The 24,233-nt window shown below is 45.7% G+C and overlaps 1 protein-coding gene across 1 annotated transcript in view; it reads left to right on the top strand.

The window, feature by feature from the left end:
• Nucleotides 1-19,453, top strand: part of ARHGAP35 (Rho GTPase activating protein 35) — a 69,387-nt gene extending 49,934 nt beyond the window's left edge. The window contains exons 3-6 of the mRNA XM_034792996.1: nt 9,324-9,401; nt 13,035-13,166; nt 17,812-17,917; nt 18,568-19,453. Coding sequence (XP_034648887.1) covers nt 9,324-9,401; nt 13,035-13,166; nt 17,812-17,917; nt 18,568-18,928 — 677 coding nt within the window. The 3' untranslated portion in view covers nt 18,929-19,453. The remainder of the gene's footprint in view (nt 1-9,323; nt 9,402-13,034; nt 13,167-17,811; nt 17,918-18,567) is intronic.
• The last annotated feature ends 4,780 nt before the right edge of the window (nt 19,454-24,233 follow it).

The following is a 24,233-nucleotide window of genomic DNA, read 5'->3' as shown; positions in this document are numbered from 1 at the left end:
CTGCTGTAGCGCAGATACTTGGGGGATTTGCATGGATATGGGGCAAAAATTCCCTTCTATGCTGGGGCTCCCAACATTGCCAAAACTGATGGAGCTGGACCCATGTTAGCAATGGTGTAGACAGGGCTTTGTGTTTCAAAGTCAAGTTACTCCTTTGCAGCTTCTTCCCAGGTTTTATTTCTGTTTATATGAAATTAGTGGTTGATATTAATAGTTCAGTTCAGGTCAAATGATGTTTAGCCTGTCTTGATGCTACAGCTTTGCAATGTCTGTGTGGCTGGTGTAAAACAGGATTTCATAAAATAAACATGGAAGTGGATTGCAGGAAATATTAAGTCAGTTAATAAATACTGATGAGACATGATGGGTGAGGTTATATCTTTTATTGGACCAACTTCTTTTGGTGAGAGAGAGAAGCTTTTGAGCTTACCCAGAGCTTTTCTTCAGGTCTGGGAAATGTACTCGTGCCATATCGAAGTACAGGTGCAACAGATTGTTTAGCATAAGCCATAAATCCAATGTCTCTATTGAGTCCATGTCTTTTAGTATCTAGCAAAGTTATGAATTTAAGCTCCCAAGCTCATCTTTTGCAGGTGTCGTGCGGGTTTCCATTGACTGATGTCAGCTATAGAGTGATCGCTTTGTCAAAAGTGTTCACCCACAAATGATATGGTGTTTTTATCGTCTATTAATTTTTTTGTGAGAGTTAATCAAGAGCGTAGTAGCAGTGGAGGTATGACTACAAGTTTTACATGTGGTGTTTTGACAAGATCTGGTACTGCTTTGAGTTGGTGGGTCCTGGTCTCTGGGGCGTTTGCTTCTGATAACGAGCTTGGAGAGTATGGAGGGTTGTTTGAAAACCAAAAGAATCCTCATCCTCAAAGGAAACCCGCATAATACCTTCAAAAGATAATCCTGTGAGCTTAAATTCATGACTTGGCTAGATACTAAAAATCATGGACTGAATAGAGACACTGGATTTATTGCTTATTACAACAATCTATAACTTAACCCCCCCCCCCCTTCAGCTTTTCCCCCTCTCCTATGGCTGGGAGTTAATGTTCATGGGTCACTTCACCTTGAATGGTGACTTGAAATACGTTAACTACTTATGCTAAACAATCTGTTCCGCTTTACATTTAGCTATGACAATGAAACTGACTCTATACTAGAAGCATGACATCAGCGGTGCTGCACCGCTGTAGAGCGTCTGGTGAAAACACTCTGCGCCGACGGGAGAGAGCTCTTGCATTGGTATAATAAATCCACCTCCACAAGAAGCAGTAGTTATGTCAGCATGATAGTGCTATCCGTACTGGTGCTTAGGTCGGTGTGACTTATTCACACCCCTGAATGACATAAATTATTCTTGCATGGTGTCAAGTATCAGGCGGTAGCAGTGTTAGTCTATATCCACAAAAACAACAAGGAATCCGGTGGCCACTGGACTCCTTGTTGTTTTTCTAAATTAGTCTGAAGTAAGTGGGAGTGTAGTGTAGATCTGGCCTGAGTATATTTCCCAGACCTGAAGAAAAGCTCCGTGTAAGCTCGAAGCGCTTCTCTCTCCAACAGAAGTTGGTCCAATAAAAGATATTGCCTCACCCACCTTGTCTCTCTCCTATCCTGGGACCAACATGGCTACACCAATGCATATATTAAATATTGCTGTTGCTCAGTCATGAAAGGGGATGGTTTGAATTTACAAGTTACGTTTGTTTCAATTTTTCATTATATATGTTGTCAGCATTATGCCTCTCGTTTAAGCTACTGGTAATTAATTTGTCATTTACTCTTATTAGCGGCTATGGTGGACGGTCAATAAGAGAAGGAATTACTCATCTTACTTTGTGCTGAGTGGTAATGTTCTGTCAGAAAAAATTAATTGGGGAACAAATGTGGAGCCATCTGCAGTCTTCGCAGTCCCATAGTGTCTAATCCCTTTCCATCTACATGTCTGAGCAACGAGTCTTTGGGGAAAAAAGAAATTGCCAGAATGTCTGTGACTCTGATGTTCCTTTTGTTTCATGCATTCGTTGCTTAGTATTGCTGTAAGGTTCAACAGTGCCAGTGTTACTTAAGGCAAGAACGATGCTGGCTTTGTTATGTGTGAGTTTGGTGTGACAGAAATGATTGAGGTCAGATTTGCTAACAGGAGTTAGGGAGCATGTAGACTTTTAATGACCATACTAGGCTTTTAAACAGCTCTTCGTATTTTCACGGCTTTCTTTTTCCAGTTTGCACATCCCTGCTTTGATTTCTCTGTGGCTCTCCCATTTTATATGAAAATGGAACTAGCCCTGGGGTCCCTGACTAGGTTGCTTCTTTCTTAGGAACGTGGTGCTGTAGCAGTAATGGTTCACCAGGGGCTGGGGGTTGTAACAAAACACGAGAAGCAGAGCACAATAATCTTTGGGGAAAGTGCAACTCCTGGGGAACACTTAACATGAACAGTATTTTATAGCACGGCAAAAGCCAGAAACAAATCTTAAGAACTAGTTGCTGTCAATTTAAAGTCATCTTTGGACAGTTTGAGTATGTCCATCAGTAGTGAGTCAAACTGAGGCTATGTCTACACTACCGCGGGATTGATGCTCCAGTGATCGATGCACCGGGATCGATTTAGTGGGTCTAGTGAAGACCCATTAAATTGGTGGCAGAGAGCTCTCCAGTCGACCCTGGTACTCCACCAGGAACGAGAGGAGTAAGGTAAGACTCTCCTGTCGACCCAGCGTGGTGTAGATCCCGTAATAAGTCAACCTAAGCTACATCGTTATTCACGTAGCTGGAGTTGCGTAACTCAGGTTGATGTACCCTGGTAGTGTAGACATAGCCCGAGACAAGTGTGAGCAAGGACCAGAAAGCCAGAGCTTCAGATTAAAGGCAAAGAGATGGGGCTCTCTTTTCTTGCTCTATGTGTACATTAAACAGGTACTTGCCTTAATAAGCCCTGTTGTCTAATGGCGAGCTTGTTTTGAAGTTGGGCCGCAGGGAAACAAATGGTGGCAGCTGCTCCTGTTTTTCTTTCCAAGTGCACAAACACTGATTCTTTTCTGTCCAGCCCTGAATTTTATGATCCTCTGGGTTGGTCCATTAACCCAGTTTTTTTTTTTTCCCCTGATGAGGTGAGTTTCTTTCTGTGAAATGAGACCCTGATACAGAGCACTCCTTTAGCAATTAAAAGCTTTTAAACTGTACAGTTGATGACCTGTATATTGAATAAATCCTTTGCCCTTCAGATTCAAATACCATTAATGTCCTGCGCATCATAAGACAGGTTCTCTGCTTTTATCTCACTGAACGTGGGCTTCTCAGAAAGCAGCAATTAAAATGATGGCTAAATTGAGACATTTGTTCTCCCTGCTTATAGATTGACTGCAAGAGTTGCATATCCTTCTAGTTGCACTGCAAGTTATCACCCTCGCCCTCTTGTGTCCAATCGTTTCTGTCTATGCTGTGGTTACTGCAACAGAGCTGCATGAGCGGCTGTATGTACAGGCATTTGTCCTTGGGATAGTAATAAGGAAAGGAGCAGTGAGGGGTAGCTTCTTCCTTTAGCCAGATTCCAAATACCCATGGACATCAGCAGTCACTTGCCTTATTTCTTCCATCTGTTGCACAGATGTGTGGAAAACAAAGCACCTTTCTAAATCTAATTTTATGCCCCAAAAAGTTATTTAGTGAAATAGTGTTATTTGTTCAGTATATTCATTTAACAGGTTAACGTCCTATAGAAGCTATTTTTGCAGTTGCCACAACGTTTATTTTAGGTAAGAACCAGTATTGTCCTCTGCTTAGAGTAGAGGGGGAGTCAGAGACCCAGGGTATGTCTACACTACAAAATTAAGTCGAATTTATAGAAGCCAGTTTTATAGATATCGGCTTTATACAGTCGATTGTGTGTGTCCCTACATAAAATGCTCTAAGTGTATGAAGCCAGTGGACCGCGTCCACAGTACTGAGGCTAGCGTCGACTTCTGGAGCGTTGCACTGTGGGTAGCTATCCCACAGTTCCCGCAGTCTCCACCGCCCATTGGAATTTTGGGTTGAGATCCCAATGCCTGGTGATGCAAAACAGTGTCGCGGGGGGTTCTGGGTACATGCCGTCAGGCCCCTCCACCTCCATCAGAGCAACGGCAGACAATCGATTGGCACCTTTTTACCTGGGTTACCTGGGCAGACAACATACCACGGCAAGCATGGAGCCCGCTCAGCTCACCGTCACCATATGTCATCTGGGTGCCAGCCGACGTGGTACTGCATTGCTACACAGCAGCAGCTAATTGCCTTTTGGCAGTAGATGGTGTATTACGACTGATATCCATCGCAGTCATATTCCAGTTCAATCAGAAGCACCTGGGCAGACATGCTTTGTCTCCTGGAGACTCAGTCCTGCCGGCAGTCCGATTGAACTGTCTTGACGATGATGGCTAGCAGTCGTAGTACAGTATCTTCTGCCAAGCACCCAGAAGATGCCGAGGGCTATCAGTCATGCTGCACCGTCTGCTGCCAGCTTAAGATGTAAAAAATAGATGTATTCATTTGCTTCCCCCTCCCGCCGTGAAATCAAAGGCCTGCAAAACCCAGGGTTTTGAGTTCAGTCTTTGGGGGGGGCCATTCTGTGTGACAGTTGTTTGTGTTTCTCCCTGATGCACAGCCACCTTTGTTGATTTTAATTCCCTGTACCTGTACGCCATGTCGTCAGTCGCCCCTCCCTCCCTCCGTCAGTTTCGCGCCTTTTTTCAGACCAGACGCCATAGCACTGGCATCATGGAGCCCGCTCAGATCACCGCGGCAATTATGAGCACTATGAACACCACGCGCATTGTCCTGGAGTATATGCAGAGCCAGGACATGCCAAAGCAAAACCAGGACCAGCCGATGAGGCGATTGCAGTGCGGCGACGAGAGTGATAAGGAAATTGACATGGACACAGCCCTCATACAAGGTACGGGTCCCAGCAATGTGCAAATCATGGTGTTACTGGGGCAGGTTTATGCCGTGGAACGCCGATTCTGGGCCCGGGAAACAAGCACAGACTGGTGGGACCGCATCGGGTTGCAGGTCTGGGACGATTTCCAGTGGCTGCAAAACTTTCGCATGCGTAAGGGCACTTTCATGGAACTTCGTGACTTGCTTTCCCCTGCCCTGAAGCGCCAGGATACCAGGATGAGAGCAGCCCTCACAGTTGAGAAGCGAGTGGAGATAGCTTGCAACGCCAGACAGCTACCGGTCAGTCGGGAATCAATTTGGAGTGGGCAAATCTACTGTGGGGGCTGCTGTGATCCAAGTTGCCAGGGCAATCAAAGACCTGGTGATATCAAGGGTAGTGACTCTGGGAAACGTGCAGGCCATAGTGGATGGCTTTGCTGCAATGGGATTCCCAAACTGTGGTGGGGCGATAGACGGAATCCATATCCCTATCTTGTCACCGGAGCACCAAACCACCGAGTACATAAACCGCAAGGGGTACTTTTCAATGCTGCTGCAAGCCCTGGTGGATCACAAGGGACGTTTCACCAACATCAACGTGGGATGGCCGGGAAAGGTATATGATGCTTGCGTCTTCAGGCACTCTGGTCTGTTTCGAAAGCTGGAGGAAGGGGCTTTCTTCCCGGACCAGAAAATAACCGTTGGGGATGTTGAAATGCCTATCGTGATCCTTGGGGACCCAGCCTACCCCTTAATGCCTTGGCTCATGAAGCCGTACACAGGCAGCCTGGACAGGAGTCAGGATCTGTTCAACTGCAGGCTGAGCAAGTGCCGAATGGTGGTGGAATGTGCATTTGGACGTTTAAAAGCGCGCTGGCGCAGCTTACTAACTCACTCAGACCTCAGCGAAAAGAATATCCCCATTGTTATTGCTGCTTGCTGTGCGCTCCACAATATTTGTGAGAGTAAGGGAGAGACATTTATGGCGGGGTGGGAGGTTAAGGCAAATTGCCTGGCCGCTGATTACGTGCAGCCAGATACCAGGGCGGTTAGAAGAGTACAGCAGGGCGCGGTGCTCATCAGAGAAGCTTTGAAAACGAGTTTTGTGACTTGCCAGGCTACGGTGTGAAACTTCTGTTTGTTTGTTTCTCCTTGATGAACCCTCCGCCCCCACCCCCCAGTTCACTCTACTTCCCTGTAAACCAACCACCCCACCCTCCCCTCTCTCCTTCGAGCACTGCTTGCAGAGGCAATAAAGTCATTGTTACTTCACATTCATGCATTCTTTATTAATTCATCACACGACTAGGGGGATAATTGCCAAGGTAGCCCGAGAGGAGTCGGGGAGGAGGGAAGGAAAAGGACACAGTGCACTTTAAAACTTTAACACTTATTGAAGGCCCGCCTTCCGATGCTCGGGCAATCATCTGGGGTGGAGTGACTGGGTGGCCGGAGGCCCCCCCACTATGTTCTTGGGCATCTGGGTGAGGAGGCAATGGGACTTGGGAAGGAGGGCTGTTGGTTACACAGGGGCTGTAGCGGCGGTCTCTGCTCCTGCTGCCTTTCCTGCAGCTCAACCATATGCTGGAGCATATCAGTTTGATGCTCCAGCAGCCGGAGCATCAACTTTTGCCTTCTGTCTGTAAGCTGACGCCACCTATCATCTTCAGCCCGCCACTTGCTCTGTTCATCCCGCGATTCAGCCCGCCACCTCTCCTCTCGTTCATATTGTGCTTTTCTGTAGTCTGACATTGACTGCCTCCACGCATTCTGCTGTGCTCTTTCAGCGTGGGAGAACATCTGGAGCTCCATGAACATATCATCCCGAGTCCGCCGCTTTCTTCTTCCAATCTTTGCTAGCCTCTGCGAAGGAGAGACATTTGCAGCTGGTGGAGGACAAGGGAGAGGTGGTTAAAAAAGACACATTTTAGAGAACAATGGGTACACTCTTTCACGTTAAATTTTGCTGTTCCCATTACACAGCACGTGTGCTTTCATTACAAGGTCGCATTTTTCCTCTTATATTGAGGGCCTGCCGGTTTGGTGTGAGAGATCACTCACGCGGTGCCAGGCAACAGAATTCGGCTTGCAGGCAGCCATGGTAAGCCACAGTCTTTTGGCTTTTTTAATCCTCATAACGTGGGAATGGTTTCAAACAGTAGCGCCCTCATTTCCCATACCAAGGGTCCATTGGGTTGGCCATTTAAAATGGGTTTGCAGTGTAAAAGGAGGGGCTGGGGTTTCCAAGTTAACATGCAGCACAAACCCAACTACCCCCACATACACACACACCCAATTCTCTGGGATGATCCCTTCACCCCTCCCCTCGCCCCACCGCGTGGCTAACAGCGGGGAACATTTCTGTTCAGCCGAGCAGGAACGGGCACCTCTGAATGCCCCCTTAATAAAATCACCCCATTTCAACCAGGTGACCGTGAATGATATCACTGTCCTGAGGATAACAAAGAGAGATAAGGAATGGATGTTGTCTGCATGCCAGCAAACACTGGGACCATACGCTGCCATGCTTTGTTATGCAATGATTCCAGACTACGTGCTACTGGCCTGGCGTGGTAAAGTGTCCTACCATGGCGGACCGGATAAGGCAGCCCTCCCCAGAAACCTTTTGCAAAGGCTTTGGGAGTACATGAAGGAGAGCTTTCTGGAGATGTCCCTGGAGGATTTCCGCTCCATCCCCATACACGTTAACAGACTTTTCCAGTAGTTGTACTGGCCGCGATTGCCAGGGCAAATTAATCATTAAACACACTTGCTTTTAAACCATGTGTAATATTTACAAAGGTACACTCACCAGAGGTCTCTTGTGTGCCCTCAGGGTCTGAGAGCACGCCTTGGGTGAGTTGGGGGGTTACTGGTTCCAGGTCCAGGGTGATAAACATATCCTGGTTGTTGGGGAAACCGGTTTCTCCGCTTCCTTGCCATGAGCTATCTTCATTGTCGTCTTCATCATCATCATCTTCCGCGTACCCCGAACCCGCTTCCCTGTTGCATGTTTCTCCATTGATGGAGTCAAAGCACACGGTTGGGGTAGTGGTGGCTGCACCCCCTAGAATGGCATGCAGCTCCGCGTAGAAGCGGCATGTTTGCGGCTCTGCCCCAGACCTTCCGTTTGCCTCTCTGGCTTTGTGGTAGGCTTGCCTTAGCTCCTTAATTTTCACGCAGCACTGCTGTGCGTCCCTGTTATGGCCTCTGTCCTTCATGGCCTTTGAGACCTTTTCTAATATTTTGCCATTTCGTTTACTGCTACGGAGTTCAGCTAGCATTGATTCATCTCCCCGTATGGCGAGCAGATCCCATACCTCCCATTCTGTCCATGCTGGAGCTCTTTTGCGATCCTGGGACTCCATCATGGCTACCTGGGCTGATGAGCTCCGCGTGATCACCTGTGCTCTCCCCGCTGGGCAAACAGGAAATGAAATTCAAAAGTTCGCGGGGCTTTTCCTGTCTACCTGATCAGTGCATCTGAGTTGAGAGTGCTGTCCAGAGTGGTCACAATGAAGCACTGTGGGATAGCTCCCGGAGGCCAATAACGTCGAAATGCATCCACACTACCCCAAATCCGACCCGCAAAGGCCAATTTTAGCGCTAATCCCCTCGTCGGAGGTGGAGTAAAGAAACCAGTTTAAAGGGCCCTTTAAGTCGAAAGAAAGGGCTTCGTCGTGTGGACATGTCCAGGCTTAATTCGATTTTACCCTGCTAAAGTCGACCTAAACTCGTAGTGTAGACCAGGGCTCAGATTCTAAACCTGATTCTGCCACTGGCTTGCAGTGTGACCTCTGTGTTTCTTTCCCCATCTATAAAATGGTGACTCAGGCCATGTCTGTGCTACAGTGGCACGGTGACATCACCATAACTATGTCACTATAGCACCGTACTGTAGACATTTCCTACAGCAACAGAAGGATTTTTTTTTTCCCGTTGCTGTAGATAATTTACCTCTCCGGCACCTACACTGCGGGTTAGGTCGGCTTAGCTGCATGCTCAGGGGTGTGAACTTCTCACGTCCCTGAGTGCTGTAACTATGTTGACCCAACTTTTAAGTGTAGACTAGAGCTAATTATATTTCTCTCTCAGTATATGCTTAACTACTGTTTGTTTATAAAGTAGTCTGAAATCCTCTGAGGAAAACTGGTAGAGAAGCACAAGTCTTTTTTTTCCCTCTGGGTATTTTTGCAAAGCATATTGCTTGTTCTAAGGAATAAAAGTTGTGCACCACTTTCCAGTTCTTGTGACATGGTAGGCTTTGCACTGATTCATTTTTTTTCTCCTTGTAGACAGAGAATTCTGTTCCATCCAGATAACACTTCCACAAAGTTGCACCCTTCTGATTCCAGTCCTTGCATTGACTTCTCGTGTCCTTGTTGTTTCACTAGGGTTGAATACTGAAGGAATCTATCGTGTGAGTGGAAACAAGTCTGAAATGGAGAGTCTGCAGAGACAGTTTGATCAAGGTAATGTCTGTTCCTATTGGGCAAAGGGGTTAGGATGTGGCAGTAGCATAGGAAATAGTTTTTTAAATTTACTTAGGATCGTCTAGTCTAGTATAGATCAAAGTGATTTGTTTTTGTGCAATCTGTTTTGATTCCAGGTGCGGGCCTCTGTAATCACCTTTTAAACTATTACTGGTATTCAGACTGAAAGCTGAGAAGTCTGAATGTGACCCTGAGATTAGTTGTGGGCACAGCTTTCTTTAATATTTGTTCATTGACTGACTGAGAATTTGCTCTAATTTCTCAAACCTGACCAATCAGATTGTGCTAATGAGCCAAATTATCAGCCAGTACTGCTGTAACGGTGGTTGTGCTGTGTTGGTACTCTGTTCTTCACAAAATATTTAGGCTATGTCTGCTCTGCTGAAATAATCAGGATCCTATGTGTGCTGCGCTTCCCCAGCTGTAGAACTTGCAACACTATCCACCCCTTAAAGCAGACTTGTGCTCTAGAATAAAAGGGATGATGGTACTCTAGAATACAAGGGCTAGAAATGGTGTCCCTAGCCCCTGTTTGCCAGAAGCTGGGGATGGGTGACAGGGGATGGATCACTTGAGGGGGAGGGATAGCTCAGTGGTTTGAGCATTGGCCTGCTAAACCCAGGGTTGTGAGTTCAATCCTTGAGGGGGCCACTTAGGGATCTAGGGCAAAAATCAGTACTTGGTCCTGCTAGTGAAGGCAGGGGGCTGGACTCGATGACCTTTCAAGGTCCCTTCCAGTTCTAGGAGATAGGATCACCTGTTCTGTTCATTCCCTCTGAAGTACCTGCATTGGCCACTATCAGAAGACCTTTGTTCTGACCCAGTATGGCCATTCTTATATTTTATTTCATTTTTTAAAAAGATGTTTCTAGAGCTTGTGGATGTGAAAATAACTTTAAAAATATGAAACAAGTGTGAATCAATGCAAGCTTTTATTTTCTGGCTTTGTAAACTGGCCTTGTCTAGTCTGCAGGTAAAAGGTGTATTTTAAATTGTCTGCTAACGTGATTTGAAATACCATTTTGTACCCAGTGTAGAAATAGTTTTAATGCTGTTAACACCCTAGAGTTAATTAGGTATCAGCTGACATGGTTTTAAAGGTATTAAACTATATCTAGGCTATGTGGTAAGTGATCTCAAACTCTAATAATTAATTTAGTTTTAAAAACACTTTTTCTTAGAGTACAATCTGGAACTGGAATAACCAATCTGTTTTAATTCACACCCTCATTTATTTTGACTTGAGTCTGTGGCTGCACACTTCTTTTAGATTTATCAAAATAGAACATTCTTAATCTGAAATAAATGTGTCCACATGCAGATTTGCACCAAAATAGATGAGGGTGTGAGTTAAGAGACTGATATTTTGGTTCCAGGTTGTGTAAACAAACCTATAATCTAGACAAGACCTCAGAGTTGTGAGCTGCTCCATTATCTTAATGGGGTTAACTCTGAAACACAAAACAAAATAATTTTAAACTACAGTTTCTCTGCTTGAGGCTGATAATTTTAGTAGAAATATCCAGCTGTTGTGTTTAGTCCACAATCCCAAACTGCGTCCCATGTCTTCCCAGATGCCAGAAGCCCCACCTGTTGTTTACCCAACTCCCATCGGTCCCAGACACCTATTGCAATCCAGTTTTGTATTGTCAATGCACAAATTTTCAGCACATTCAAAACTTAAACTGTTGATACCACATAAAATAAATGTATAATCAAAACAAATACCATGGTGACTAGCATACTGATTGTTTGTGTTCATATTTAACTAAATGTCCATGTTTAAATTTAGATGGGGGTGCCAGAGTACCACACAGACATTAGGTCCTTGAAAATAACCATATTTAATCACGGTCTTGTGCACTTTGGACCGTGTAAAGTAACCTGTTATAAGGCTTCTAGATTCCTAGGCTAAAGCAGCATGAGTCCTTAAAGGATTCACACAACTCAAGAACTGGACAGGTTAGAAAATGAGTTAAATTAGTTTAAGGTACCCTGAGCCTCTTGCCAATTTTTGTTCTGTTACAGTTAAGCTTTCCCCCCCCTCTCTTTTTTTTTTTTTTTTTCTCTCTCTCTCTTCTGTTGCTATGTGGAAAATCCACTGATAGTGGGAAACTAACTGCAGGGGAAACAGTGAAACTGAATAGAAGCAATGTGCTGTCAAATGCGCAAAGTAAGCAAAGCGAAAACACAATGAGAAATATCTTTTCTCTGATCTTTCAATTACAATAATCATAGGTATTACTTGGAACAATTGTAGGGGAAAGGTTGTCAGTAATATGAGTTTTAAGTTAGCTATGTCCCTTCAAACAGAGCAAGTCTTTTCTGATGACACAAGTGAGGTGAAAACGTGTTATAACATGTTTGGGTGACAACCAAATTTAACTGCAGCTATTTTTGTAGCATAGGCAGAACTGATATTCGTGACCTTGCAATTCCTGCCTTGGTTTTTAAATTCCTGGCATCACAATATGTACCATAACGCTTGCAAATAGGATTTTCTGGCTCTGGGACATCAAAAGCTTGTACGTTTGGCAGTTTTTGTGTGTCTTTGTTGCTCCTGGCCTCTGTAGACCATCTTATCTGACACTTTCCCTTTGCCCTTATCTAAGTCTCTCCCTTTCCTTCCACACTTTTCTGTGAGTGGTTCAGTTGTTTGTAATTAATGTATTCACATGAGGTTTTGCCACTTTGTGTAGGAGTTCTTGTTTGACATGTTCCTTCAATAAAGTGTTTAAGAGATTTATTTAGTGCAGATAAATGAAACTACTAATTCCCGTGTACCAGTGTTTAAACTTCCAGTGTTTTTGTAACTCCTAATGTTTTGTTCTTCCAGGGCCCTCGCTGACCACTGGGATTTTGATTATTTCCTGGTCTGAAAAAGCAAATTTAGGACTTCAAACATGATAAAGTGACTTAAAACTGAATAAATGTAGCTCTAGTCATATGAAAAGTTTAGGGATTCAAACTAGCTTTACTATGATGTCTACTATAGGGTGACATGATAGAGCAAAACTCTTATAATATCACTTTACATGATTAACATTTTAAAGGTGCCTATAGACATTAACTGCAATGATGCCACATTTGAGTTTCTTCATCAGTAGCTGCTTTGGGGGAGGGATCTGTAAGAAGATAGATAAATTAGCAGAAAAGTATTTACAAACTGCAGGTGGCTTTGAAAAATAGGACAAGGCAGGAATATACGTAATCTCATTAGCCAGATCCAAAAGGTTCATGGCAGGCAGTATTACCTACTGGGTAGGGTAAGGATGGAAGTCAGGACTCCTTTATCCCTTTTCTGGACCTGTCAAATTAACTGCCCTCTCAGAGCTTCTGTTTAGCTATCAGTCAAATGGGCGTCATTTTACAGGATTGGAGTTTCGCACAAGACCGGGGGATGGTTACTCTGTGTTCTGTGCAAGACGTGTTCTTTAGCTGTTTGTCACATAGAGAAAGTGCTGAATGTAGAGGGGCCTAAGTCTCATTTGTAGCCCGCCAAGTGATTTCTATCTCTTCCCTGTCAGGATCTCACGCGTGTCGTTTGCTTCACTGCAGCAGCTGCATGTCTTGTGTTTGGTGAGTTTTAACTGTTAAATGCTTTCATTGTAGATCACAATCTAGACCTGGCAGAGAAGGACTTTACAGTGAATACTGTGGCTGGTGCCATGAAAAGCTTCTTCTCAGAACTGCCCGATCCCCTGGTACCGTACAATATGCAGATTGAATTGGTGGAGGCCCACAGTGAGTATGCACAAGGCAATGGGTGACACCATTGTTTCAGAGCATAAAGAATCCAAATTCTTCTGTCCATCTGGCATTATAGGAAACTGCTTTCTCCTGTCTGAAATACATCAACATAGTGGCAGAGCACGTTGTGCTGGCAGCGTGTTGGCTTTAATTGCAAATTTCCTAGCTTTAATTGACTTAGTCCGTATTGTGTGTTGTCATCATGACAACAGTAATAACTGTCTCCGCTTGTAGAGCTTAGAGCAAGAACTGAGCTGAGACATTTGTGGTGCTTTCCTAATCATACCGTTCTATCCTCTGCCTCTAACATCACGTTCTTTAGGACGTGGATTGCGAGACACACATGCAGGACTTGGCTGCATCCGGAAATTTGCTTGTTCCAATATATTGCCCTGGGATGCAATGGGTCCTGAATCAGCGTTGTTTGGGCAGGTATAAATCCAAAATTGCAGCCAGTTTCCTTGCACCTCAGTGGGGTGAATCCTTAGTCTCGGTTTGGAGCTTAGCCCCTGCACAAGTTTTTCCTTCCCTTTTTTATTTCTTTTTCTAGCTGCTCGGCGGGGGCATTGACCCACTGCTTTCATATGCTGTGATGAACTGGGACTGTTCTTACTGTGGTCTTTGAATGCTGACAGGGGAGTGTGGCTAGGACAGTCTGCATTGGGGGATGGGAGACTGGCCGAGGGAGAATACCTGAGCATGTAACATGAGAACCCAGGAAGGGGTTAGAGGCCAGGTGACACCTTTGCCCGGGAAACTGAACAAAGGGTGGGGGGAGAGTTTCAGAGCTGGCTGGTGACATGGCTGGGAGGCAGACGGGCCTCTGACCTCCCAAGGGGGCTGGGGTGCCCGGGGACCCCAAGATGGACCGAACTGAGGGGGTCCTGTTGTCTGTGCCTGCAAGACCTGTCTTGGGCTGTATTCCTGTCGTCTAAATAAACCTACTATTGTACTGGCTGGCTGAGAGTCATGGTGAATCGCAGGAAGCCGGGGGTGCAGGGCCTTGTGTCCCCCCACTCTCCGTGACACATGCCAAAAAGGCAGCTGCTACCTTTTAGGGCTGAGCAAGACTTTCAGTCTAGCTGCTCGGTCAGTACATGATCTCTATCAGCAGGCAAGCCCTGATCTATCCAAAGTAGTCTTCTCACAGCAGAACCTAGGCTGCCACAATGAATACGTTATAGTGGGTGGTATCTCCTTATGTGCCCGGCCTGCAACCCAACCCAGTGACTCTATATCTAGCTGCCCTGTATGAGCTGGGTCCGACGATACACACTCCTAAAGGATGGTTCTTGACAGTCAGTTGGGTCTCTAGCGCATGCTGCTGTTTGCCACAAATAGAGGGAGACAGTGTAATACACAGCGTTGCCTGTTAATGTCTCAATGTTCCATAGATAGCTTTTCTTCCGGGATCAGCTGGCGTTTATAAATGCTTTCAATGCTGAACTTGGGTTTCCAGACAGTAGTTGACAGTCCAGTGGGCCGAAAGTTTCCGAGAATGGGTTAATGTCAGGGAAGAGAACTCCATCACCAGTAGTTTGAGGGCATCTAATGCCAGCAGTAGACATCATGCTGAGGAAAGGATTAAAGACCCAGTGAGTCTGTGTACGTGCACACACACGTACACACACACACGTACACACACACCTTCCTTCAGTACACTTCTTTTCCCCTCCCCTATCCTTAAGAGAAAGCTGTGAAGGGCTGTTAACGTGACCAGTGCCCTTAGAGAAAGAGCTGTTGGAATAATGCATATTACTTAGGTTAGGAAAGCCATAGATTCAGCTGGAAAAATGGATCTCTCCTGGCAGTTATGTTTAGGGGCTCACAGCCTGCTGGAAGCAAATAGGTTTGTTGGTGATAGCCTTGCCATGGTGCCATCTAGAGGTGGAAAAGATAAAGGCATGCTAAAAATTCCATTGTGTGAGAAAATTGCTGACATAGCATCTTTTGTTTGCATTTTTTTTTTTTTTTTGACTTAAGAAATCTTGGCAAGAAAAACCAAGTAATTCTAGCGCAACAGCCTTTCTAAAACACGCATATCGTCCCAGTTGATTCTGCTGTGAAGACAGCACATTAAAACAGTGAGAGCCTGGTGTGGATTTAATTTCCCTTTTCATGAAGTGTCCTCTTTGTTGCTACTGCCCTTTCGCGGATATTCACAGCATCTTTAAGTGCGGTAGAGGCACAGCCCTGCTCATTTTAACTTGTGGCACATCTACCCAAGGGCTAAGCGGAGCAATGAAATGAGGTATGCAAGACAAACGTACACATTCAAGCAGGAATTTAGATATACCATTCAATGGCGGGGAAAATGCAAATAAAATATTAAGGCTGAGAATTTAAATGAATAACATAGATTCTCGTTAACTCAGTTCCCTTCTGCATATTTCATATTTATTTTAATTACAATCTCCATATCCAGGCACCTGACAGTATTAACGGATTATCCTGATAGTTCCCGTGAAGGGTAGAGGACTTTTGTTACCTGGTACTGCTGAATCACTTTTAACAGCAGTGGGATACTTTTGTTCCAAAACCTCAGTACACAGACAGCCACCGTTGGAATGGTAAATACATAACCAGAACAATGTTTGACATGCCTCTTTGGCTTCAAGGAAGGCACCAGGTACATCCAAAAGTTACCCTGGGCTTGATGGGGGAGTCCAGGGAACACCATTGTCAGTTGACAGTTCAGTGTAGTGGAAGATCATATTTTCCTTCCATTTAGTTCTTTCTGAAAGAGACTTTTTTAGCGAAGGCCGGTGGTTTGGAGAGACGTCTCCAAATCACCAAGAGCTTGTGTACATGCAGAGTAGCACTGGTTTTACAGGTGTGATGCTAAAGCAATTTAGTTAAACTGGTGCAAAAGGTGTGGACATGTTTATTTCAGTTTAAGCCTCTCTCCACCAACCTTTGCTCCCGAGGACCAGTTCTTTCCCTCTGCCAGCCTAATGCTCAGCTAATGCCCATTCTGGTTTCATTGGTTTTCAACCAACCTGCTTTCCAGTAGTGGTTCCCAGTCCCACAAAGGTTGGCTGGGTTGGAATCATATGCTAGAGATCAGGGACAGTTACGGGCAATGAGGAGCACAACTTGCTTCTGTCTAGAGTCCTGCCTGTCTCCTTGCTGCAGGGACTAGTACTAGTGCCCCTAACCCTCCCTTAAAGCCAGCCAGTTCCTAGGTAAGTTATCTATCTGGGAACTAACCAGGTGCAAAGAGTTAGGCCACATCATCTGGCTCATTGTTAGGTGCCTCTGCTCTTCAGCACCAGAGCAGGATCTTCTGAAACAGGTGGACAAGACTGATGATTTGTAGCAGCAATGGGTTATTGCTCATATCTGAAACATCAGGTTGATTGTAGCGGATGAGGTTATACCTAGAGTGGGATAAATGTGGGTCATGTTCCTGTAAATCCTCTCTTCCCCTTGATTGGGTTGTATAATGGCGAGGGGTGTATAAGGGGAGGAAGACTCATAGATTCTAGGACTGGAAGGGATCTCAAGAGGTCATCGAGTCCAGTCCCCTGCCCTCATGGCAGGACCAGATAATGTCTAGACCATCCCTGATAGATATTTATCTAACCTACTCTTAAATCTTTCCAGAGATGGAGATTCCACAACCTCCCTAGGCAATTTATGCCAGTGAATTTATTCTCCTTTATTCTGGAGAGCTGCATGTACTTTATGGATGATAGAATATGGTGGAGGTACCAATATCCGCCATGTCCTCCCCACCTCAGAATGAGGGCCTTGAGCCAGTAGGGTACAAAGCCAGATCTTGATACCTTCAAAAGATGGAGATCATTGCCCGTGTTGTCAGCCTCCAGGCTTATTCCAACTTGTAGCACCCTCCCCTCCCTAGTGGCCTCTCTGGGCATGTCTAAGTTAGACACACAGAGCAGCCTTCTGTATCAAACTATGGTCTGATGTGCAGGAGGAGACTTACTCAGATGTAACAAGGAATTCTCTTCTTACGTGTGCTGGATATCAAAAATACCAGCCTGGTGCTCCAGCTTTCATCCCTCTTCATCCAGTGTTGGGATGCCAGTCTTATCTGATTGTGCCCAGTGTTTGTCTTTGATAATGCTTTACTCGAAGGTACGTACACAGCTCTATTCGACTGCTTTTCTAGGCCATGTACTGGATGGAAAAGGAAGATACGAAAGTGGTAATTATGTTCCCCAAAAGCAATACAGCAGTACACCAAGGATGATGTGTTCTTTGTAGGGAAGACTTATTAATTGAGCTATGAATCTGCTCCCTCACCATTGCACCCTGGAGGTCATGCAACCAAGTAGGATGTAGCACTTCTCCGTATGCGGCGATTTGTGCGTTTAAAGGGTGAATCTATTGTACACCACCTGTGGCACAACAATTAAGTGCATGTGGCTTTAGGGTTAGCTGCTGATGGTACACTTTTGGATGGAACAGTAGGATGACACTTGTCTGAACAGATTCCCTGAGGTGCTTGGCTTCTCTTTGGAGAAGACCCAGTGGGATTCACATCCATATGTTTGAGCAGGTTCTCTTTGCTGCTGGCGGCCTTTGAGTTGTATTTAATCAGCTCATCAAAGGCTCATGAGCGTTTCACTTCCTCAGAAATTTCTGATTCTCATCGCTTTTTTTCTTTTGACAGAAATTAATGACCGAGAGCAGAAGCTACATGCGCTCAAAGAGGTGCTGAAGAAATTTCCCAAGGAGAACTATGAGGTCTTCAAATATGTCATCTTTCATTTGAACAAGTATGTACAAGATCTCTTTCTTCTGTATGACCATGGATGGCGGTTGGATACATAGACTGTCCCCTTTATTCCATGAGCAGCTTCTTAACATAAGCTGTGTACAAAGCATTGGAACAATATTAATCTAATGTTGACTTATTTAGCAGCTGTAATAGAGTAGGGAAGCAGCCTGGAGTGAATTTGTTCCTTGGCAGTTGTCCCAATTAAGCGGGCATGTCATTTATCAGGGGGACTAATTAAGTTCCATAAACGTTGCTACATCAGAACTAGCAGAATTCTATGGGGAAAACCTACATTAGACCCACATCTCTCCAACTCCATTAGTTTCTGCTTAGGATGTCACTTGCTTCTGGAGATGTAAGATCACTTCTGGTGCTGCAGAGTTTAGAAGTCAGCAGGGAGCCTGCATTCATCATTCTGCACGGCCCATGGGAGGGAAGCGGGAGAGCTCTCCCAGAAGGCACATGATGATAGCTTGGGTGTGGTTTTGAGCATGGTTTCCTAGTCCACCGGAATTTGGATAATGCTGTCAAGGGGACGAGTTGGATGCCAACTGATTACTCCCTGTACCCGTCACGTCCTAGATATGTGAGCGTTCTTCCTGTTGTGAACAGACTGTGCTCACGGCCTCTCTCTCTTGTCTGTTGCAGGGTCAGTCACAACAACAGAGTGAATCTGATGACGAGCGAGAACCTCTCCATCTGCTTCTGGCCCACCTTGATGAGACCTGACTTCAGCACTATGGACGCTCTCACTGCAACTCGCACCTATCAGACAATCATTGAACTCTTCATCCAGCAGTGCCCCTTCTTTTTCTACAATCGACCAATTATCGAGCCCCCCAGTGCTACACCCAGTTCTCCGTCAGCGGTTCCTGCCAGCACACCTGTCTTATCCAGCACACCTGTGATGACTCAGCCGTCCCCACCACAGACTCCTCCTCCGTCACCACAGTCTCCTCTCCAGCCTCTTCTCCCATCCCAGCTTCAAGCGGAGCAGCACACACTGTGAACTGGTGTGGGAGACAGGAGGTTTGGTCTTTTCTCACACAGCGTGGAGATCGGAAAGAAGACCCAGGGTTCTGCTGTCCCCCCCTCTCTACCATCCTGTTGCAAGCTACAGCTGTGTTGGCAGTCTGAGAAAGCAGGAACAAGTTGGGCCATTGGGTGCACATTTTGAGCGTTCCAGACTGGTGCCTGGGACTGGGTTGAAGAGGACATTGGACCTTTCTCTTGTTTGTGGGAGGGAGGGGGAGGGGGCACTTTTGAGTACTGAATCTGTTCAAGTGTGATTGGTTCTGATCCAAGCCAACCTACGTTCATGACAACACTACCGAGTTCAGTCTAGGGCTCTGAGATCTATTGCTTCTGTCCACTTGGCTGCTTGTACAGAACATGTCCTTTGACTGACTCTTCGCAACACCCTCAGCCTGTCTATGGGAAAGATCCTGCCAGAGCGCAGAGCCGCAGAAACACCCAAACACGTTCCACAGGATATGGTTGAGGCTCATCAAACACTAAAAAAAAAAAAAAAAAAGACACTAATCATGGGGACCATAACTCAGAGCAATCTCACTGCTAGCAGATCAGCGTAGCTACTCCGAAAGCTGCATCGCCACAGGTCTGGACCCGGTATCTCTCTAACAAGTACAGCTTTGTGTGTGGACAAAGCTAGAATGTAACTTTCTCTGACTTAACTGATGACCAGGGTGGGAAGTGAGAGGAATCTCCCTTCAGAGCAAAGGAACACTGGAAAACTAACATGTTCCCACCATCCACTGGTTTTAATCAAGAGATGAGAGACGTGGCACAGACCATGGCCCCTTTTCCTTGGAAGCAGAACTACTGTGCAGCAGGTTCCTTAGGAGAGTTCAGGCTTGTTGGGCTGCCCTTGATTTGGCTTAGCCTTGCCTTTTCCTTGACAAATCACTACATCTCTCTCACCCTGGTAGAATTTGGCATTAGCACTTACAGGACGAGAGGTTTGGAAACACAGTAGATGTTTACTATCAGACAAGCTGGATTTTGATTCCTTTAAAACGCTATTGTTACTGAAACACTTTTGTTAAACTGCGTCTGGGGAGGGTGGTGGGACTAGAACACTTTTTTTTCTTTTGTCGGTGGAAAGGTTTTTCAGTCCAGCACTTATTGTGCAATGAGGTTGTGAGGGAAGCGTGTGTCTGCAGTGTGTCACAGGGCTCTGAAGGCACAGACAGTATTGCAGCTAACTTGTCCATGGCAGGGACTGCGGTAGTAAGGGTAGTAGCCCTCAGTTGGGTGGCTGCTAAAGCCTCTGTAAACCTTGAGGACATTCTGGCTTTGTGGGTAAGACTTGGTGCAAGTATCCCCACTAGACGGGGAGGGTGGAGTACGTTACTGGTGTCCCCTCAAGGCTCTGATTTTGTTTGCTTAAAAAAAATTGTAGCCAACCTGATGGAAGAGGGACCCATCATGGAAGAGGGACCCACCTTCCAGGCCCTCTTTGTATCTCCAGCTGGTAGAAGTTAGGTGACACACTTTGGCTTTTTGACAAAGGGTGGTGGCTGTTCACTGCATTCTCACCTGCTGCTGGTTGATACCACAAAATTAGCAAGAAAGGTAGGGAGTGAATGTTGAAGGGGAGTGGATGGAAAAAAAGCTGTGCATGAGTAAAAAGGATGGTAGGTTCTCAAGGCTCCATCTTGGACCGGCCTTCAGGATCCATACTTGGATCCCTGGTATGGTGCCACCACAGAAGAGCGTGTGCAAGTTTAAGTAGTGCTACGTGACATGCAAAGTGCTAATTTGGCACCTGAACTGCTGTACCTCTCACTCACCTCCATTTGCTTGGTGTGTGTGTGTGTGTGTGTGTGTGTGTTCCAGTCGTGCCCACAGCCCTGCCATCCTGGCCCCTCTAGACTGTCTTGCGCGCATGTCACCTTCCTCCTCCCTCTCTCCCCACACGTAAGCTGCTGTGTGTGCGAATCATGTCTTAAACCTGTGTTGTCTCCCCATCTCCTCTCTGTGTGTGGCCTCCCTATCCTCAGTAATATAGGGCAGTTTTTAACTGGAGTTTCTATGGTACCAATGGGAGAAATCCCTACAAAGACCCTCCTGTGTCTCCTCGCACTTTAATATGGGATCTGTGATTTATCGCTATTTTTTATCTTTCAAAGATGTTTGAGTCCCTATATCTAGGCAGTTTAAAAAAAAAATTAAAAACAAAAATAGCCTCAAAGCACCCCCTGCCCTCCTTACGCCCTTCGGCACGCAGAGCCAGCTCTCAATGAACTGAATCCCTCCTATAAATAAGCTGGGTTATTTATGTACTGACAAAACTGCATTTAAAGTTATACCTATGACAGAATAATGTGCTTGAAAGTACTTCTTATAGCATTCCTCCGAGTTTTATATTCTCATGCTTTAAAACAAAAGCTTTTATGTAAATATTGGATGATGTTTTTTTAGAACTTAAACCTCCTCCCTCCCCACAAAAGCCCTTAGGTTGTGCATGTGTGATGCTAACGTTCTGAGTGGAGAAGGAGAGTTGAAGCCCAAGGTTGATTCCTTTCAAACCTTTCACCATAAAATAAGGACCCATCTGTGCTCCATTGGACTTTCTTGCTTCTCTGTAGGCAGTGAGGATGGGAAAGGGGTTTTTTTTGGTGTTCTTCCTTTGGATTCTTTGGGGTCATTTTGCTTTGTGTAAAAAGGTTTGTTTCCGTGCCTTTCTTATAGGTCTGATGCTAAACTTCTCTCTAGACAGCTCTTTGGTACCTCTTTCCAAAACCTGCTCAGAACAGAGCCGTCCTGTCTGAGGATGTTGGGAGGACGGGACCTCTTCCTTCACACAAAAAAACAAAAACAAAATCCCATTCCCTGCAGAGCAGTAGTGCATTCTTCCCCCGAGGCACTGATCAGTTCCTGTTGTTCTGCCTGAAAACTAAAGCAATCAGTCTCCAGAACTCCCATCCTGGATTCCTCTACTGTGCAGAGGCTGGTTCTGCCCAGTTACCCATCTGTGGCCTTGAGATTTTGTCCTCAATTTGTGTATATTGCTGACTGAAGCAGCAAGGCATGGCGCATCGGGAGTGGGGTGTGTAGGAAGGGCGCAGCCATTGTAATTATACTGATCTAGTCTGAGGTTCTAGATGCAGCAGGGGAGCCTGCTTTTGCCCATAGGATGGAAATAATGTACCTCATTTTAAAAAACAGAAACACTGCTGATTGATTTCCTACGGGATTTGCTCACTAATTCTGTTCTACCCTGGAGATGCCTGCTGTGAAGATAGACTAGCAGGCCCATCCTAAGGGAAAGAGGTGTATGTTACAGAACGTACTGTCTCCAATCAGCTGGCACATACCTGGTTGCAAAGCACCTGATTGGTTGCTCCTCCCTGACAGGTGTTAACCGTCTGTCCCTCCCTGAGCAGTAACGTTCTGCCCATACCTCAAACACTAAGTTTTTCACATACCTTTCATGCCACCTGTGCTTTACAAATGGTCAAGACTTTTCTGTGTTCTGGGGAATGTGGTTTTTCTGTACAGTGGAGGTAACGGCTCTAGAGCAGACAAGAAGTGCATGTTTGGTTTCATCATGCATGTGGTACTCCTGGGGGAATTCTGCGCCAAAAAAAATTAAAAATTATGCTCACAGTAGTTTAAAATTCTGCATATTTTATTTGTTGAAATAACAATATAATCACATCAGTTTCAATAATTTTAGTAATTTATTTCAAAATACCTATCAGCAGGTATGTCTCTAACAATACAGATAACAGAAAGATCGAGGAAATGTTTTTTGACAAATTGATTCCTTACTAGGCATATAAATACAGACCGTTGAGTAATCATTCATTTACACTACAATACAGAAACATATCTCCTGAACCCCTCAGAAGCAGTGCAAAGGCTTGCGGGAGTCCAGGGAAACAGGAGCGGAGGGAGAGGGAAGTAATTGCTGGGAAGAAGCCTGGATATGAACTTGGGGAATTGTTGGGTGTAGGTGGGAAAAGTATGGAACGGGGTTTGTGTTTTTTTGTGCGGGGAGGGGGATTGTTGAGGAGCCTCCCACATGTTGACCACTAGCCTCTCTCATTCAGACAGGCACATCTGGCCCTGGCCTCATATGTTCCTGCACCCCCATTCAGCCACCTCTTCTCCCCCATGTGTCCCTGTACCCCTATCACCCCTCCCCATCTCCGTGCCCCCTCCTCGTCTCCACGTGTCACTGCATTCCTCCTCCCATTCATCCTCTGCCCCAGTCTGTCTCCCCCACCAGCCCTTTTGAACCCCAGTCTGACCCCCCCCAGCAGCCCCATGTGCCCCACACTGTCCGTCCCCCTATATCCCATGCCTCTTGACCTGGCCCCATGGGCAGGGCACTGCGAAGAATGCAGCCTCTTCTCTTCCTTAGCAGGAGCTGAGGCTGTTCCTGCCCAGAAGTGGCACGGCCACAGTGACCCCTGGTGCGCAAAAGGCATAACTGCAGAACTTGTATTTTCTGCTGAGAAAAAACATTCTGCGTGGCACATGAATTCTGCGTGTGCACAGTGGTGCAGAATTCCCCCCCTCTCCCCCCTCCGGAGTAATGTGGTTATGTTCCACTAACAGCACTGTTCTTACTGCAGGCGGGAAGGGTGGGGAGGAAAAGTAGGCACCGAAGGGTGGAAATTTGAGTAGTCTTTAGCTTCTAGTTGCATTTTGAAAACTGTCTTGGCTGTGTGCTCACCATGTGGCTAAATCAGCTATCCAGTGTGCAGCTTATCTCCCTAGGAGAGTATTCTGCTAGAGGCTGGAAATGTGTCTGCTTCCTTGCCCATGTAGTCTATGGTACCTATCATAGAGATAGCGGTAAAATTCTTCCAAAGTATTCATTTGTTTTGTCGGGCAAATGGATGTTTTCTTCATGTGTTTTTTGGACGCGCTTAGAACCTGCTTCATTAATCCAGCGCGCTCCAGCTTTTCTGTGATTCTGTTCTTCCTTTCTTGTGCAACTCCGAGCGTCCATGATTCTTGCTATTCTGTGTTATTTTAAAGTAAAATTTAACCCTTTTAAATAGATTACAGGCAGCTGAGGTTTAAGCCACTTGTTTAAAAGAACCTGATTGAAGAGGATTGGCGACGGATGCTTATTGGACACTAGGCAGCGTTTCTGGACATGTAGCCAGCACTTCCTTTCAGCGGTGCTCGGCTCTTATACTTGGCGATTACATTTCATCAGTGATTATACCTGTGACATTTCATAGTTCTTAAACAGTCATCGGAGTGGGGAAATAAATCTTTTAACCACTTCCACTTTAACTGCTGTGCTGATGATTCGTCTTCAATTTCAGTGA

The sequence above is a fragment of the Trachemys scripta genome, chromosome 16, assembly GCF_013100865.1.
Source record: "Trachemys scripta elegans isolate TJP31775 chromosome 16, CAS_Tse_1.0, whole genome shotgun sequence".
Lineage (NCBI taxonomy): Eukaryota > Metazoa > Chordata > Testudines > Emydidae > Trachemys > Trachemys scripta.
Note: the sequence above shows the minus strand (reverse complement) of the source record. Positions and strands in the feature narration are given on the sequence as shown.